Here is a 13680-nt window from a genome sequence, read left to right on the forward strand (position 1 = left end):
GGTAAATACATGTGAACTGCAGAAGGCGTTTATTACCTGAAGTCCCTGTTACAGACACCACTCTGAACGAATAAGCTATCTTTTTAGGCAGATTATTGTGCTGAAACTCTGAAAAGAAATAGTTCAAATACCTCAAAACACTGTTTCCAAGGCATTTGTTGCTCATGGTTGCCAGACTTTTAAGACTTAAGATTTAGACAAAGCTGTATTATGAGCTGAACACTTACTAGAAACTAGAGAATGCAACTAGAAGCATATGTTTACCTGGAAAAGAATTGTGGGTTTCAGAAGGGAATCAAATTTCATGCTGCATCTCTCCTAGATTATCATATTTATGCAGTCTCTACCCTTCACTCATTTGCCCCAAACCTCGATGACGTGGGTGACTGCTCAAGCGAGCAAAAAGCTTTTAAAGGCCTCATCCAGGAGCCTTAATCCTAGACTGCACTTTTCCCTCCTTCTTCCTCAAGTCCTGAAAGTCTCTGACAGTAAAAGAAAGGTCTAACTGTCTTCTCTAGCTCTTGATTGTTCCCTCCCTGGCAGTAGAGTACACCCCTAGCCTTTGGCTGTGTCCCTCTAACCTGCCTGACGGGTGGGCAGGCACAGCACACCCTGTCTGCATCTACCTCTGGGGCACTGTACAGGAAGAACCAGCATTTGGTTTGGTGTGATCCATTATGATTCTACGAGTCTATGTCCACAACACATGTTTACCAATAATGAAATTCATGCTAGTCGCCAGCCTTAAGCACGCGCAGCACACCTGTACCTAGTACAGGATAAAAACATTTCTGTAGAGACTGCCTTGCTGCCCATGCACAGAGAGCAGACTGTGGGATCAAGCTTTGAAAAATGCTGTAGTTCACTCTATTAGCTGTAGGAAAGCTTCTAATGGGCTATTACAAGGACCGCCCCTACTCCACTTCACACTGCTGACAGGCAAATTTGAGATTAGTTGTGTACCCTTTTTTGGCACACTAAATTAAAGCAGGCTTTCTAGAAATCTAAAATTGAAGTAAATAAGTTTTACTGCATCATCTTACATAAACCTTCTTTGCAATGCAGTAACAGTCTGCTGCAAACAAAACAAGAGTATGTATGCTGCCCTGCAATACTAATAGTAAGAACAACAACAGGTACTTTACTGACCCAATCCGTATCTTCAGCATGCCACTGAAAAGTTCAGGTGAATTTGAGATGATCCAGCCAATATGTATGACAAGTTCCTGCTGAACTACGGCTTCTCTTTCATCTTGTAAATGACATTTCTCATAGATGATGTTCTTAATCACTGCTGGGGATAAGGGATTAGAAATAACTTCTTCCTCTTGGCCAAAAGCTCCAAGTGTCACCTACGGTATATTGAAAATAATTCAGAAGATATGGACAGGAATAAAAGCACTGCAGAAGCAATTCAGAAATAAAACGTTATGAACTCTGCTTTTCTTGTTAATATTTCACAGTACAAAGATAATTTTATGTCAGTGACTGACGCTTGTTAATACTGCTAGTTGGATGCTATTAAAATAACAAAATTCACTAAAGACCACAGTAAATATGGAATATATTTTTCCAAATGAAAATACAAATACGAGACCGCTGGTTTGGTTTCAAAACTGGCTGTGTAATCATGACTGTACACTAGGTTTCACTAGTCTTTCATTTCTGACACTTCAGCTGTGGAGCTTAGTTAAAATTCAGAATTAAACTCATAATTTTGTTTTCTTAGTTCTAATAGCATCCTAAAAGTGATAGCCTTCATTTTAAGAAAATATATTGCTGGTACTGGATTGTTTAATTACAAAAAAAAAAAAAAAAAGACTTCTGTTAAAATTCTGATTTGCTCTTAATCTACTGTTAGTAAAACATAGCAACAGTCATTTTTCTTCTATAACAAAGATTATTATTATAAAGAGATCACTGAAGGCAAGTTAGGTGAAAAAGCTGAAACTAGAGTTATAAATCATGCTGCATGCTCTATAGCTGGGTAGCACTGGAAGCACAGGCCCAGACCTCAGTCTGGAGTAAAACAAAGACAAATCTGTCATAACAGCATTGCACGTAGGTAAGTATACACATATATTTTAATGCAAAAGTACATAATAGTCAATTACTATTATTTGGAAACAGCTCTTCATTAGCCTGAAAATATTGTGGTGGGAGAAAAAAAAAAAGGTCCTCCTTAGGAAAGGAAGAAACACTGATCATTAAGCTTTGGAACAGAAAACTAAAATCCTTCAAGACTTTTTGCTCAGCTGCCACCCATCTGTTGTCTTATGCTCAGTTACAGGGAGAGTGGCTACATCATCGTTAAGTCAGTCTTAAAAGAAGCTTTATTACTTGACTCCATCTACTTTTGTGAGATAAGAGGACATAAATAAAATCTAAGGAGTTATGTAAATCATGCCTCTTCCCTACTTGTTTAGACACTGAACTATCTTTTCAGTGTTGTTTTTTAATTACATAGATTTATTAGTCCATAGCATATGCAAGTATTAAACATATCTTTTTTTTTTCCCTCTGGGTTTTTCTTGTCAGTAAGGATTTTTTTAAGCCATTGGGTAGTTCTAAAAGAATGATCAGAGGCCTTCAAAATTAAAAAGCTCATTTATTTAGTTTCTCTGTTATTATTCCTAAATACATTTCTGAGGAGCGAAGACTTACCTGCTTGCCCTGAACTAAAACATTAGTAATAGATGGTGCAAGGCTGTCCACTAGTTTACCTAAAAGACTTGCTGCGAAGCGCACAACAGACCTGAGGGCAGAAAACAGAGCAATCCCACTACATATCACAAGCTAGTTTAATGAATTCACATATAAGTTCGAAGTCTGCCACAGCAGAGATCTCAAAACTAATTCAGTAAATACATACATTATTTATATAGTGGAATTTGGATCAGATTTTATGTAATCTTCTATGGATTTTCCTTTTTTAGGCTAGATATAAATCAATGGATTGAAAATTTAGTTCGAACTCATTAAACTACCAGCTCCATAAAAAGCTTGTTCTTTTCTTAGCATCATCTTGAAAACAGACAGGTAAGAGATGCCAGCTTCTCTTTTGTGACATTTTCATAATTTTGCAAGATAACCTTGATAATTTTTTATTCTATTTAAGGAAGAGTTAGAAAGATTTTCCAAGAGAAAGTACAACACGTAACACCAACGCTTTGTTGTGTTTTCCATGCTGAGGTAGTATTTCGCATGTGTGGCATGAAGAGAAGAGACTTGTGTAAACTGCTAGGTTAAAAACTAGCTGTAATTTTTAAGAAAAACATTTTTTTTCATATATCCAGTTGGTGGTTAAAGATATAAATACTTTTAATAATGATTTCATGACAAAATACAAACCTAATAGTCCCATATTTGAGCTTTGCTAGCACAGGCTTTGAGGCTACTAAGAATCATTTATCCACAGAGAAAACGAATGAGTTGTAATATTTTATAATGTTAGTAAAAAATACAAACAGTTGATGTCGATTCCTGTGAAAACTGCTATGCACTTCTTCAGATCAAGAGCAAAGCATTTCAAAAATGCATTAGCTGATACTATCAAAATGCAAATAAGCAAAAAAAAATAAAAATCAATCTCACGGAGCTCTATTTCAGACTTCTGGGCACTTTACCTGTTTCCCATGTACCAGTAAAGTAGTAATATGTGGGGTAATAGAAGAAGAAAATTTCTGTGCAAATGCAGCACTGTAGCGCAACACCAACCTATATGTATGTCACATGGCAATCATGGAAGAGAAATGAAAAACAGTTTACATATCTTGTTTCTAAAAACACTTTTGACTTTTATTCTTTACAAAAAATACCACCAAGGTATTCTGGTTCTACCTTATTATTGGTAAAGGCCCATTTAACTGTATGAACAGACTAAAATGAAAAACAGTTTTTATATTTACAGACTCATCTGTTGGGAATAGTTAGAGAGCAAGAGAACAGAATTCAGGACAAGCCCAACTCATTTCTTCGATAAAAAGAAATGAAATTTCTACTGAGCTTCAGGGCAAAGAAATTAATAAACAACATGTATAAACAACATGTAAATACCAACCTACTTGCTGAACCTTTTAAAGTTATTGTGACAAAGTCAGTCAGGCTAAAAGCAAATTATTTCAGGGCAATAAAGTGTGTATCAACTTAACTGGTTTATATTTGACCACTAGCCTTGCTACAAAGCTATTGATAATATTTTATTATGCCCTGTAAGAAATAAAAATATTAGTATTCTTTTCTTATTATTTGAATTTAACGAGAAGTGAATATTGGCAATAACAGTCATAGCAAAACCAGCTTATTGCTCTTTTATATTTTAAAAAGTAACAGTAAGAAAATACTTCTTAATACTCTTTTAAAGCATTGTAGACCAGATCTTCAGCTGCAATGAACCAATACAATTTTGTTCAGTAAAGCTGTAGCTTCCCCCCACACACACACTTTTAATTGTGTAAGGATGCGGCTTTACTTTCCATAAACACATTAGGAAAAAAAATTGGTGTAAAACAAAGGAACGTGTATGTATACAAACCAGAGCTTTTTGCTGCCAGCTCGTCTATAGATTCTTTCAATATGCTCCGCAACGGTACCTAAATGCATTAAAAAAAACAAACCACAAACAAAATACAAGCAAAAAAGATGCACAGGTTTTCATTTAATACTAATAAGGTAAATTTGATGAGATCAGTTAATTCTGAATCAGCTTTAGTAGAGCACTTACCTATTGTGCTTAACACCTAAAATTTAGATGCAATCAAGTCCCCTATCATCTAGTTGTATGTTGTTAGACAAGAAGCCAAACCAGATTTTAGCTAAGTGCTGCTCCTGCTCTGGAGACCTATGGTATCACCTATTCTTGCAATATATTGGGGAAAATTAATCTACGTACAGATTTAGCCTATAAAGGTACATCCCCATCATAAGGTACATCCTCAGACTGCAGATTCTGTTTTGGATACAGGATGTAGATGCTCTCTCCTCTGTCTTGCTTCTTTGTTGAGCTAAAACTTGGAGGAAGCAGCAGGAAGTCTTGTGCTCCACAGTGTAGTTCACTGAAGTGGTTCTGTTTGGACAAAGTTTTTAATACCTAATTCCAAGACATGAGTTGTTTCCCACTTTGTATATGAACAATAGATGACCTGGTTAATCATGTGGGACATGAGACTCATTTTACAGGGAGTTGGGAGGGTGTGAAAGAGAGGATCTTTCACTAATTTGCGGCTCTGCTCTGAATAACCCCAATAAGGTGTCCACAAAGATACCTAAGTGACCGCGGGCGCTGGCTTTGGGACTCGGGCGCATTACAGCACTACTCTAGTCAAGCTAATGATCACGGTTGCAAAAGTACAACAGGGGATATTGGACAGATACATAAGGCATTATATTACTGATTTACTACTCTCCTTCTCCAAGGTGATTTTCTGCTTGCCAAAACCAAAGAGAACATTTTGTGAAGTGTTAGGTATTAAATTAGCATCGTGCTGTACAGACATGACCTAAAATTAAGAGGGCAGGAAACAGGAAGAGCACTGCTTCTAAGTCAAACTAGGTAGTCCAGGATTCAGAGAAGGCATGAAGTACATTAACTACATTAATCAGAACAATAGATACCATTCTTTTGTCAGCCCATAGTTTGTCATAGTGCATCAACTTGCTACACTGACATCTCTTCAACTGTGCAGGGGTCAAGTGGGGACCATTATGTTAAAGGTAAAAATGGCGACAAACATTCCATTATTTAGACTTTATTTAGCTTCCAGATTTTAAACTCTCAGGTGGAGTGGCAGTGTTTTTCATGCCAGGCACTTACTGGTGAGCAGTAAGTTCATCTATAACAACAATAGTAGCGGAAGTTGACTCACAAAATCATAGCCCATGCCTGTTGGCCGAAACATCCAAGGTTCTTCAGCTTTTATTTTTAGATTTATGTTTTATTGATTGTGTGATATTTAATGTCAGCCTCAGTAATCTCCAGTCGCAGGGGGACAGGAACTTATAGTCAGTGACTCAGACTGTTTAATGCAAGGTGCATATTAAAAAGGTTACCATCATCTACTGTTTCTTACTGGATGGCACAAAAAGGTCTATTCAAGTTACCTCTGAACAGTCAGAGGCAGAACAGTACTTTTTTGACCCAGACAGTTTCAGGAGAGTTTTTAAGTTCATCATCATGATCTAATGGTCAGAAGTGGTTATGCTGGTTGCTTACAGAGGTTAGGAAGTCTGTCTCAAGTTTTTTTCTGAGCAAAGAAAGACACAACCTACAAAGGACTAAGAAAAGCTCCTGAGGCTCTGAAAGCCCAAAGGTAGAGGTAACAGTGGCGAAAAAGCCTGCGTCAGGGGCTACACCTGCCTAAGGTGCGGATGCTGACCGTGACTTTGGATTCACATTGTATTTCAACAGTGTGCTGTGTGTCAGCCAATGAATTTTATTCCACTTTACATTGTTTTCCATGACATTTTTAATTTAGCAATACTGACATATTTATGCCAAAACAACAACTCTTCATCACAAGAACCAGCTGTCCTATATCAAAATTATGAAGTAGGCTCTATCACATGAGGTGGTAAGTTACACTGCATGAGGAATAACTAAGAGATTATTATTTAGTCTTAACGTTCCTCCTCTTCTGAGGAGTATTCATACATACAAAGGCAGCTAATAAGCAGTCTTTAGGCAAAAAATACAACACACCACACAAAAGCCACCAGCCTTAGTAGCCTCTTCTGAATTACTTCACATGAATTTAAATCCTGTGCTCTAATACAAAGCCATAAGAGAAAATTTGAGTAGAATAAGATACACAGATGCATTGAACTAGTCTAATTACATAAAAATAAAGTAAAAATTCAGTATAAAGCTTCACACATTTCAGACTAAATGTTAAAGACATACAAACTTATCTTTAGTTTCAGTTTTCTATACAGGGTCAAATCCCACGTTTTTCGTATCTATGTGTTCAAAATCACAACCAGATAGAGCACTGCCGACAAACAATCTAAAAGAGCTCATATATTTAGCAGCTCATTCCCCATCACGCTATGAATTTGCATGTCCCATTTAATGCAGAAATTGCTTTAAATGGAAAAGAAAATAGCTACACAACTGCTTGCATGCATGGCCGTTATTCATGTTCATTACAACTCAACGTACAGCTGCTTCCTGAAATAATTACAATAGTCAAATGAAAGCAGCTCTTACCTTCCTTGGTGATAAAATTCGGTCCTTCCCTTTTAAGCAATACACCTGAGAGTAACGCTTGACTTGCGAGGCAATTGCAGTCCTTAAAAAAAAAAAACAAAACAGCAACAACATAACCACAAATAGCCTTCAGATTTTCAGTGAAGCAAAACCAGAAAAGCTACTAAAAATTTTAAGTGAAACCAAAGGACCTTTTTTTTTTTAATTAAAAAGAAAAAATAAAATCTAGACATTTTGTTTTTAAGGGAACTTCACAGCTATTTCATACCCTATGTATGCTATATCCTTCTCACTCTGCTTGCAGAGGCTTCTCCATGGTTCAAATTACACTGTAATAATTTGGCCTTAGAAATATTTTCTGATTTTCTCTTCTTGGGTCCTGTCATTTACGACAGAAACGCTTGCAGTGACACAGGGAGCCAAGCAGAATACTTTGTGTGTTCCTGTTGATCTAGAAACAGTCACTGCTAGTTTTCTTCTAGATACAGGAAAAATGCCAGATTGGAAGTTTCCCTTGGCATCATTAAGAAGTTACCAGTCTGTCCGAGTGAATACCAACCGTCAAAGTCTTCTGAATTTTAGTCTAGCAATAAAATGTCTATTCATACTTTCAGATGGTATTTATTACCAGTAGAAGCTAACAGTTACAGCATGAAGGGCCATAAAGGTCTGTGATGTTACGATAAAGGACTGTAAAGAAGAAGATTCCCTGAGTATGAAGAGGAACATAGCATCATAGAATCGTTTAGGTTGGAAAAGACCTTTAAGATCATAGAGTCAGACATTTTCTGTTACTAGCTAGATTATTAACATTGAACTGTGACACTAATCCTCTTAAGTAGGATGCTGCTGAAAAGAACACCAGCACATAATTTCTCGTTTCATGAGAATGAGGTGACACCAGATTTTTATCAAGTTTTCTTACATTAAGTTTCTGCAGGATCTCATACGTGGACTTGTTTTTCCAGTCATTAATGTTTACATCTGGTTGCTGCTCCAGTTCAGAAGCATTTGGAGTACTAGACTGTCTCTTGACTTTTGAATGTTTTGGAAGATCCAACTCCTCTAAACTCTTAAATACAGGAGCCCTGGAAAAAAAAATATTTCATTCCTTCATAGTTCAGAAAATATTTTAATTATCCAATACTTCATCATTATTATTTACACATAGCCTTACTCTTCTGTATCGGTGATTCTTAGGAAGTCAAGTTGTTCAACAACTGCTCCAGATATTAATGTCTGAAACGAAAAAATGAGAAAATAAAAAAAGATGCAGAAATGTACACAACTGTATAGTTGTCTTTTGATCTCAATATGTTGCTGGTGAGAAAGTAGTTTCTTTATCTACAGTTCCAAATATCTTTACGCTTTCAGAGTATTTTTCCTCTTTCTTAAGATCTCACTTAAGACAGCATAAGTCTCTCAGGGCAGCTGTCTCTCTTTTGTTGGCGTTCTGCTGTTCTTTTGCCTGCAATGTGCGGCTTAATCAAGCAGTGTCCACCTCCCCCCAAAAACACAGGTCTGAGGAAAATACCTCAGATGAAGGATTTGCATTCCTCAGAGTCCTGCACCATACCCGTGTTCCGGATCACAATACTCATTGTTTCAGGGATCCTGAAGGATGGGTGGTTTTCCTGTCAGTCTCTGGTGTTTCAGGGAAACACAACATAAAAGCATTTCCTACTCTGTAGTTGTTCCTTGAGCCAGGCATGCCTGCCCTGAGTTTGCACATCAAATGCAGCTTACAGATACTTCCATCTCACAAGATTACATACCTGAAATTCAAAGTTGAATTTCTCTGATGTAGTTATTACATTAATTCACTCCAAATTTATATGAATTTCCTATCCATATACTGCTGGAGGAAATGTATTGTACCACAGCATTTTTAAGACTGTTTTTTGATGCTTCTCATTAGCTAAACAAAATGGAGTGTGTATTGTGAACTTGAAAATTCCATTTTCACTGCACACAAGTTGCAGTAAAATATTGATGTTACACTGTGAGATGACTGAATATAAAAAAAACCCTGCTTTGCTTTTATTGCTAGTGTCATTCATTCTTTGACTTGCATATCTGCTTGAACACATGATGACAACGAAATTGAAAATCAGAAAGGAGCCGCAAGTCTTCTAAGCATACCCATTTTTAAATGAAAGTACATTTTGTATATTTTTACAAGAAAAAAGACCACCCAATTAGAGACACAGATTCTATCTCTAGGCACATTTACGCATATGCATCTAAATGAAGCAGCTGAATACCATTCACAAAGACTCAATATATTTGTACTTTGTTGGAATAGATTAATTATTTAAGAAAACACCACAAATTAGATAACGTCCCTTGTCCCAAATACTCCCCTATAACAAAACAAGGCCGTTTCCGAAATGGGACAGCTGTGCAGTAAGACCGAGAGATTATAGTTAAAGAGCTGGAGAAAGCATACCATGCGCCACCAGTGAACGCATTGATCACCAACATCCACCCTTGGTCTTAAAGCCAAGTAAACATTTGGTTGTAGTTTTACCATGTACTCTTTTTAATGGATAACAAATCAAAGAAAGACCAATGACTGTCAACATCTTAAATGCTTTAATTACTTAAAAATAAATAAATAAATCAATCTTTCCAGAAGGTCAGTGAGTATGGAAGGGGAAGTTCACTCCCTGACAACTGTAACAGTGGAGTGTTTCAAATAAGGACATATTATGTAGACTGAGAAATTTCTCATCTGCTAATACATCAGTTTAAGCAAATGCAAAGCAAGAGACATTGCAGTTAAATTAAAAAAAAAAAAAAAAAACCAAAAAACCACAAGAAACACTGTCAACAAATGAAAAGTTTTTTCCATGGACAGTAATGGCATTTGCTATAGGAAAAGTCAGTGGTAACAGGACCTACATATCACCAGTAGAAATACATAAATACTTGAAAAATTACAAGGATATCTTAAACCATTATAGCTATGAGCATTTAATTTACAGATGACCCAGCTCTTCTACAAAGTCGTGATTTTCTAGGGAACAAGAAATCGTAATTGTGTCTTTGGTCTCCTGTCTTACAAACAGAAGGGTTCTTCACTAGGTGTAAACTACGATTAACTAGCCCATATAAGTATCTAAAACCAGCACCTGACTCAGTCATTTTCACATTTTAATGAAGCAACATTCCTGCAGATTAATTCAAACAGCAAAGATATTAAAACTAGACCTTAGTTCTTGTAAGAATTTTAATATACGTGAAGCACCTTTTTTTTTTTTCCCCTCGTTGATTATCTAATCAAAAGAAATCCCTCAACGCTTGACATTGTGGATTTATCCTTTGGTGGTAATTTCACAAGATTGCCAAACATAAAAAAAAAAAAATCTCCCTTCTGAAAATTCTCTGTGAAAATTATCGCTTTCAACAGACTCATCAAAAGGAATTAAAATAAACCCTTGTTTCTTCTGAGATAGAACAAAAATTACCAAATATCTTGGGTCTTGACTCCTTAGTTTTGTGATACTGAATGAAATACTTAGAAGTCACATGAAAACCAGAAGTAGAAAGAACACGTGTACCAATACTAGGAGATAAGAACACAACATTCAGGAAAAACATCATACCTGTACTCTGTCAACATGGACTTTCACTCCCCCAACAATTCCCTTTCTAAAGGCTGCCAACATATCCAGTATTGGACTGAATCTGCTCCCTCTGAAATTTGAAACAGAGCTCCATTAATCCTGCAATTAGGTAAATACCACACTGCAAATGGTGCTTTTATCTCTCTCTACCTTATATTGTCTTCACGAATAAGTACAACGAACAGTGGGCGACCGTGCATTTTCCAGTACTGCTTAATGAACTGCAGTGCATTCTAGGTAAGAAATAAAGTTAGTCACAAACAAACAAACAAAAATTCACAAGCACAATAAACCAGAATAAACCAGAATACACAGTGCACAGATATTAACAGAGCTATCTTAAAATAACATCTCTAAAAAACCCAACAGATTAAAAAGAACATAGCTAATAAACCAGTAACAGATTTCTTCAACAAATATAAGCTGCTTTCGAGCACTGTTATTTCACAACTTTTCTGAAAATACTCCTAGCGTACGTAGTGGTCACAGACGAAGCCATTAGAGAGAGTGTGGTACACTGAACTCCGGGTAATGCCCTAGGGAGCGCACAGGGGGATCCAGGGCTTGAGTCACAGCCCCCAGCATGGAACAGCCACTGCCCCTTCCAGCCACTGGAAGTAGCTGCTGAAGCCCAGAGGACTGGCCAGGTGAGCTCGGCACGGCTGCCGGCCTTAGGTAAGGATGGCAATTTTTACTATTTGGGCAAAGTCAGGTACTGTTTTCTCCAGCTGAGGCTTTCGTATTTCCCTTAAACGGACGGGCCTCATTCCTCTTTTCCGCCAAGAACATTTGTTCTCCCCAAGAAACAGGATAATTTGCTTGCTGCACTACAGCATTCCCAGTCACTGGTGGGCGAGTTGTTTTGTCAGACAGAGGTAGTCACTAGAACTGCTCCTGGGCCGACAGGATATTCATCTTAGTACACTCTCCAGCAAGTTTATTCTTATATTAGAAGAATACACACTATAAAGTGTTCCCCTTTCAATTTTCTATCTTATCAGACTTCACAGTTTCTTCTAGAAACTCTGTTTTTGTCAGTTTCTCAAAGGAAAAGTTACAGATAAATACCTTAATGTCATCAATCAACATCATAACGTCCTGAGACATGTAGAAATCACTTAGATCAAAAATGATCGAGTAGCAAACCACAGTCTTTCCTAGTATTCGATAAATCTGTTGAGAGAAAAAGCTTCCCTTAATCTTTTCTTTAAAATATTTGAAGCACGGAAGTAGCTAAAAGGGGAAAAAGGGTATTTGGAACCTATAAAGTAATAATGTAGAACAGTTGAATTAAAAAAAATATTTAAGGTAAAACCTACTTATCTAATTTTAGGTACTTTGGGTTTTATTAGGCATGAAGCTCTAGATTCTATGTCAGTGAAAGCAGTTCACTTCATCACCACTCAGCCTGTTTTGGCCAAGTATTACTGGAATTGGATGTCTAGGAAACGTACGACAGTTCCATAGTAAGACAGAGCATACACACTTCATAACAGCAAAATACATTACAAGGACTTTAAAGTAAGATATATGTATGAACTATAATTATATTTCAATTCTATTTAAAGTAATTCAGAGACTAATTCGATGTTTATCTGAAATATACATCAATAACAATAATATAAATTTTTTTTGCAATAACCTTTGATGTTCCAAGGCATCCTATAGGCCTATCCGGTCTTCCAGATAATCCCAGTTTGTCATTGACTCCCAAATGGAAGTATGCCTGTGAGAAAGAATCATGAAAACTGAGAGAAACCTATAGATAAAAGTCTTTCTTTTGCTCCTACCAGGTCTCACATAGAAAACTGTGTGCATTACGCTTTAATTAGAAAGCAAGATTCAGATTCATAATGTGGTCATTATTTCTATTGTGTTTTTTTCCCTTTATTTTAAGCATCTATGTAACCACTATTAATCAATTGAGAGAACATTAGGTTTTTAGAAATTTATCTTTCCAGCAAAGAGAAGTCAAACATGCGATTGAATTAAAACACAAGACGCGAGCAGCCGGCTCCCGGGCAGTCGGCCATTGTGCCCAGCGCAACTCGCCCCACGGCTGGCAGGCCAGCAGCTCTGCTGCAGAGCCGGTGTAATCACGTCATTTACGTTAAGAGAGAGGTGCCTCCTTTAAGGGTAAGCAGGAGCGCGGGGCAGATCCTGGTGCTGTGATTAGGACCCACGGGTGCAGCTTGGGCAAAGCACCAGAGTCCCACCTATCTGCACAGTTTCAAAATTCAACTAAAACCTGTTGTTTCCTATATTAGGTCTTATTTTTACCTTCTTACTCCTATTATTTTTCTAGTCCATATAATGAAAATATTTATCAAATCTTCAAATTGCTCACTGAAATAATTTCTTGAAAGGATCATTTTTGAAAGGATCGTTTGCATTTATTGTCTGACCAGTTTTGCCTCCTGTAATGCTTTTCCGACGTGGATACAAAGATAAAACAGTAACATAGGAACCCTTTAAAGTCCTTTATTCTAATTTTAGTAAAGGCCTGCAAAATTAATGCATCAACAACACCAGCAAGAGGGAATTATCTCATTATTCATTGTTTGATTCTTATTTGAGTTAAATTATGTATGCCTAGTATTACTTCAACTGATTTTGTAAGACTTGCATATTAAAGAAATAATCTACATTTATTACAGTACATAAAAATAAAAACATTTAAAAAAAAAAAAGAAAAAACAAAGTAAGCTGTGAGGAAAACAGTATAAATGTATCAGTTAAACCAGACTGAAAGCTGTCATTTTTTCCTTATTTGGGCTGTTTTAGGTAAGGAACCCACTATGACTAAAATTTCAGAACATTCAGAATTCGGAACATTTTCCTAATCTT

At 36.6% G+C, this 13680-nt stretch overlaps 1 protein-coding gene across 6 annotated transcripts in view; it reads right to left on the minus strand.

The window, feature by feature from the left end:
- PHKB (phosphorylase kinase regulatory subunit beta) overlaps nucleotides 1-13680 on the minus strand; it is an 83093-nt gene that overhangs the window by 12273 nt on the left and 57140 nt on the right. For 4 of the 6 annotated variants that reach the window (XM_054199151.1, XM_054199148.1, XM_054199152.1 and 1 more), the window contains 10 exons: nucleotides 12476-12559; nucleotides 11902-12006; nucleotides 10984-11066; nucleotides 10813-10903; nucleotides 8382-8443; nucleotides 8130-8292; nucleotides 7205-7286; nucleotides 4535-4592; nucleotides 3627-3717; nucleotides 1150-1352 (listed from right to left, as the gene is read on the minus strand). In XM_054199151.1, coding sequence (XP_054055126.1) covers nucleotides 1150-1352; nucleotides 3627-3717; nucleotides 4535-4592; nucleotides 7205-7286; nucleotides 8130-8292; nucleotides 8382-8443; nucleotides 10813-10903; nucleotides 10984-11066; nucleotides 11902-12006; nucleotides 12476-12559 — 1022 coding nt within the window. Of the gene's footprint in view, nucleotides 1-1149; nucleotides 1353-2664; nucleotides 2756-3626; nucleotides 3718-4534; nucleotides 4593-7204; nucleotides 7287-8129; nucleotides 8293-8381; nucleotides 8444-10812; nucleotides 10904-10983; nucleotides 11067-11901; nucleotides 12007-12475; nucleotides 12560-13680 lie in introns of all 6 variants that reach the window. The other 2 variants (XM_054199149.1, XM_054199150.1) reach the window with 1 other exon arrangement.

This window comes from Rissa tridactyla, chromosome 4, assembly GCF_028500815.1.
Source record: "Rissa tridactyla isolate bRisTri1 chromosome 4, bRisTri1.patW.cur.20221130, whole genome shotgun sequence".
Taxonomy (NCBI): Eukaryota; Metazoa; Chordata; class Aves; order Charadriiformes; family Laridae; genus Rissa; species Rissa tridactyla.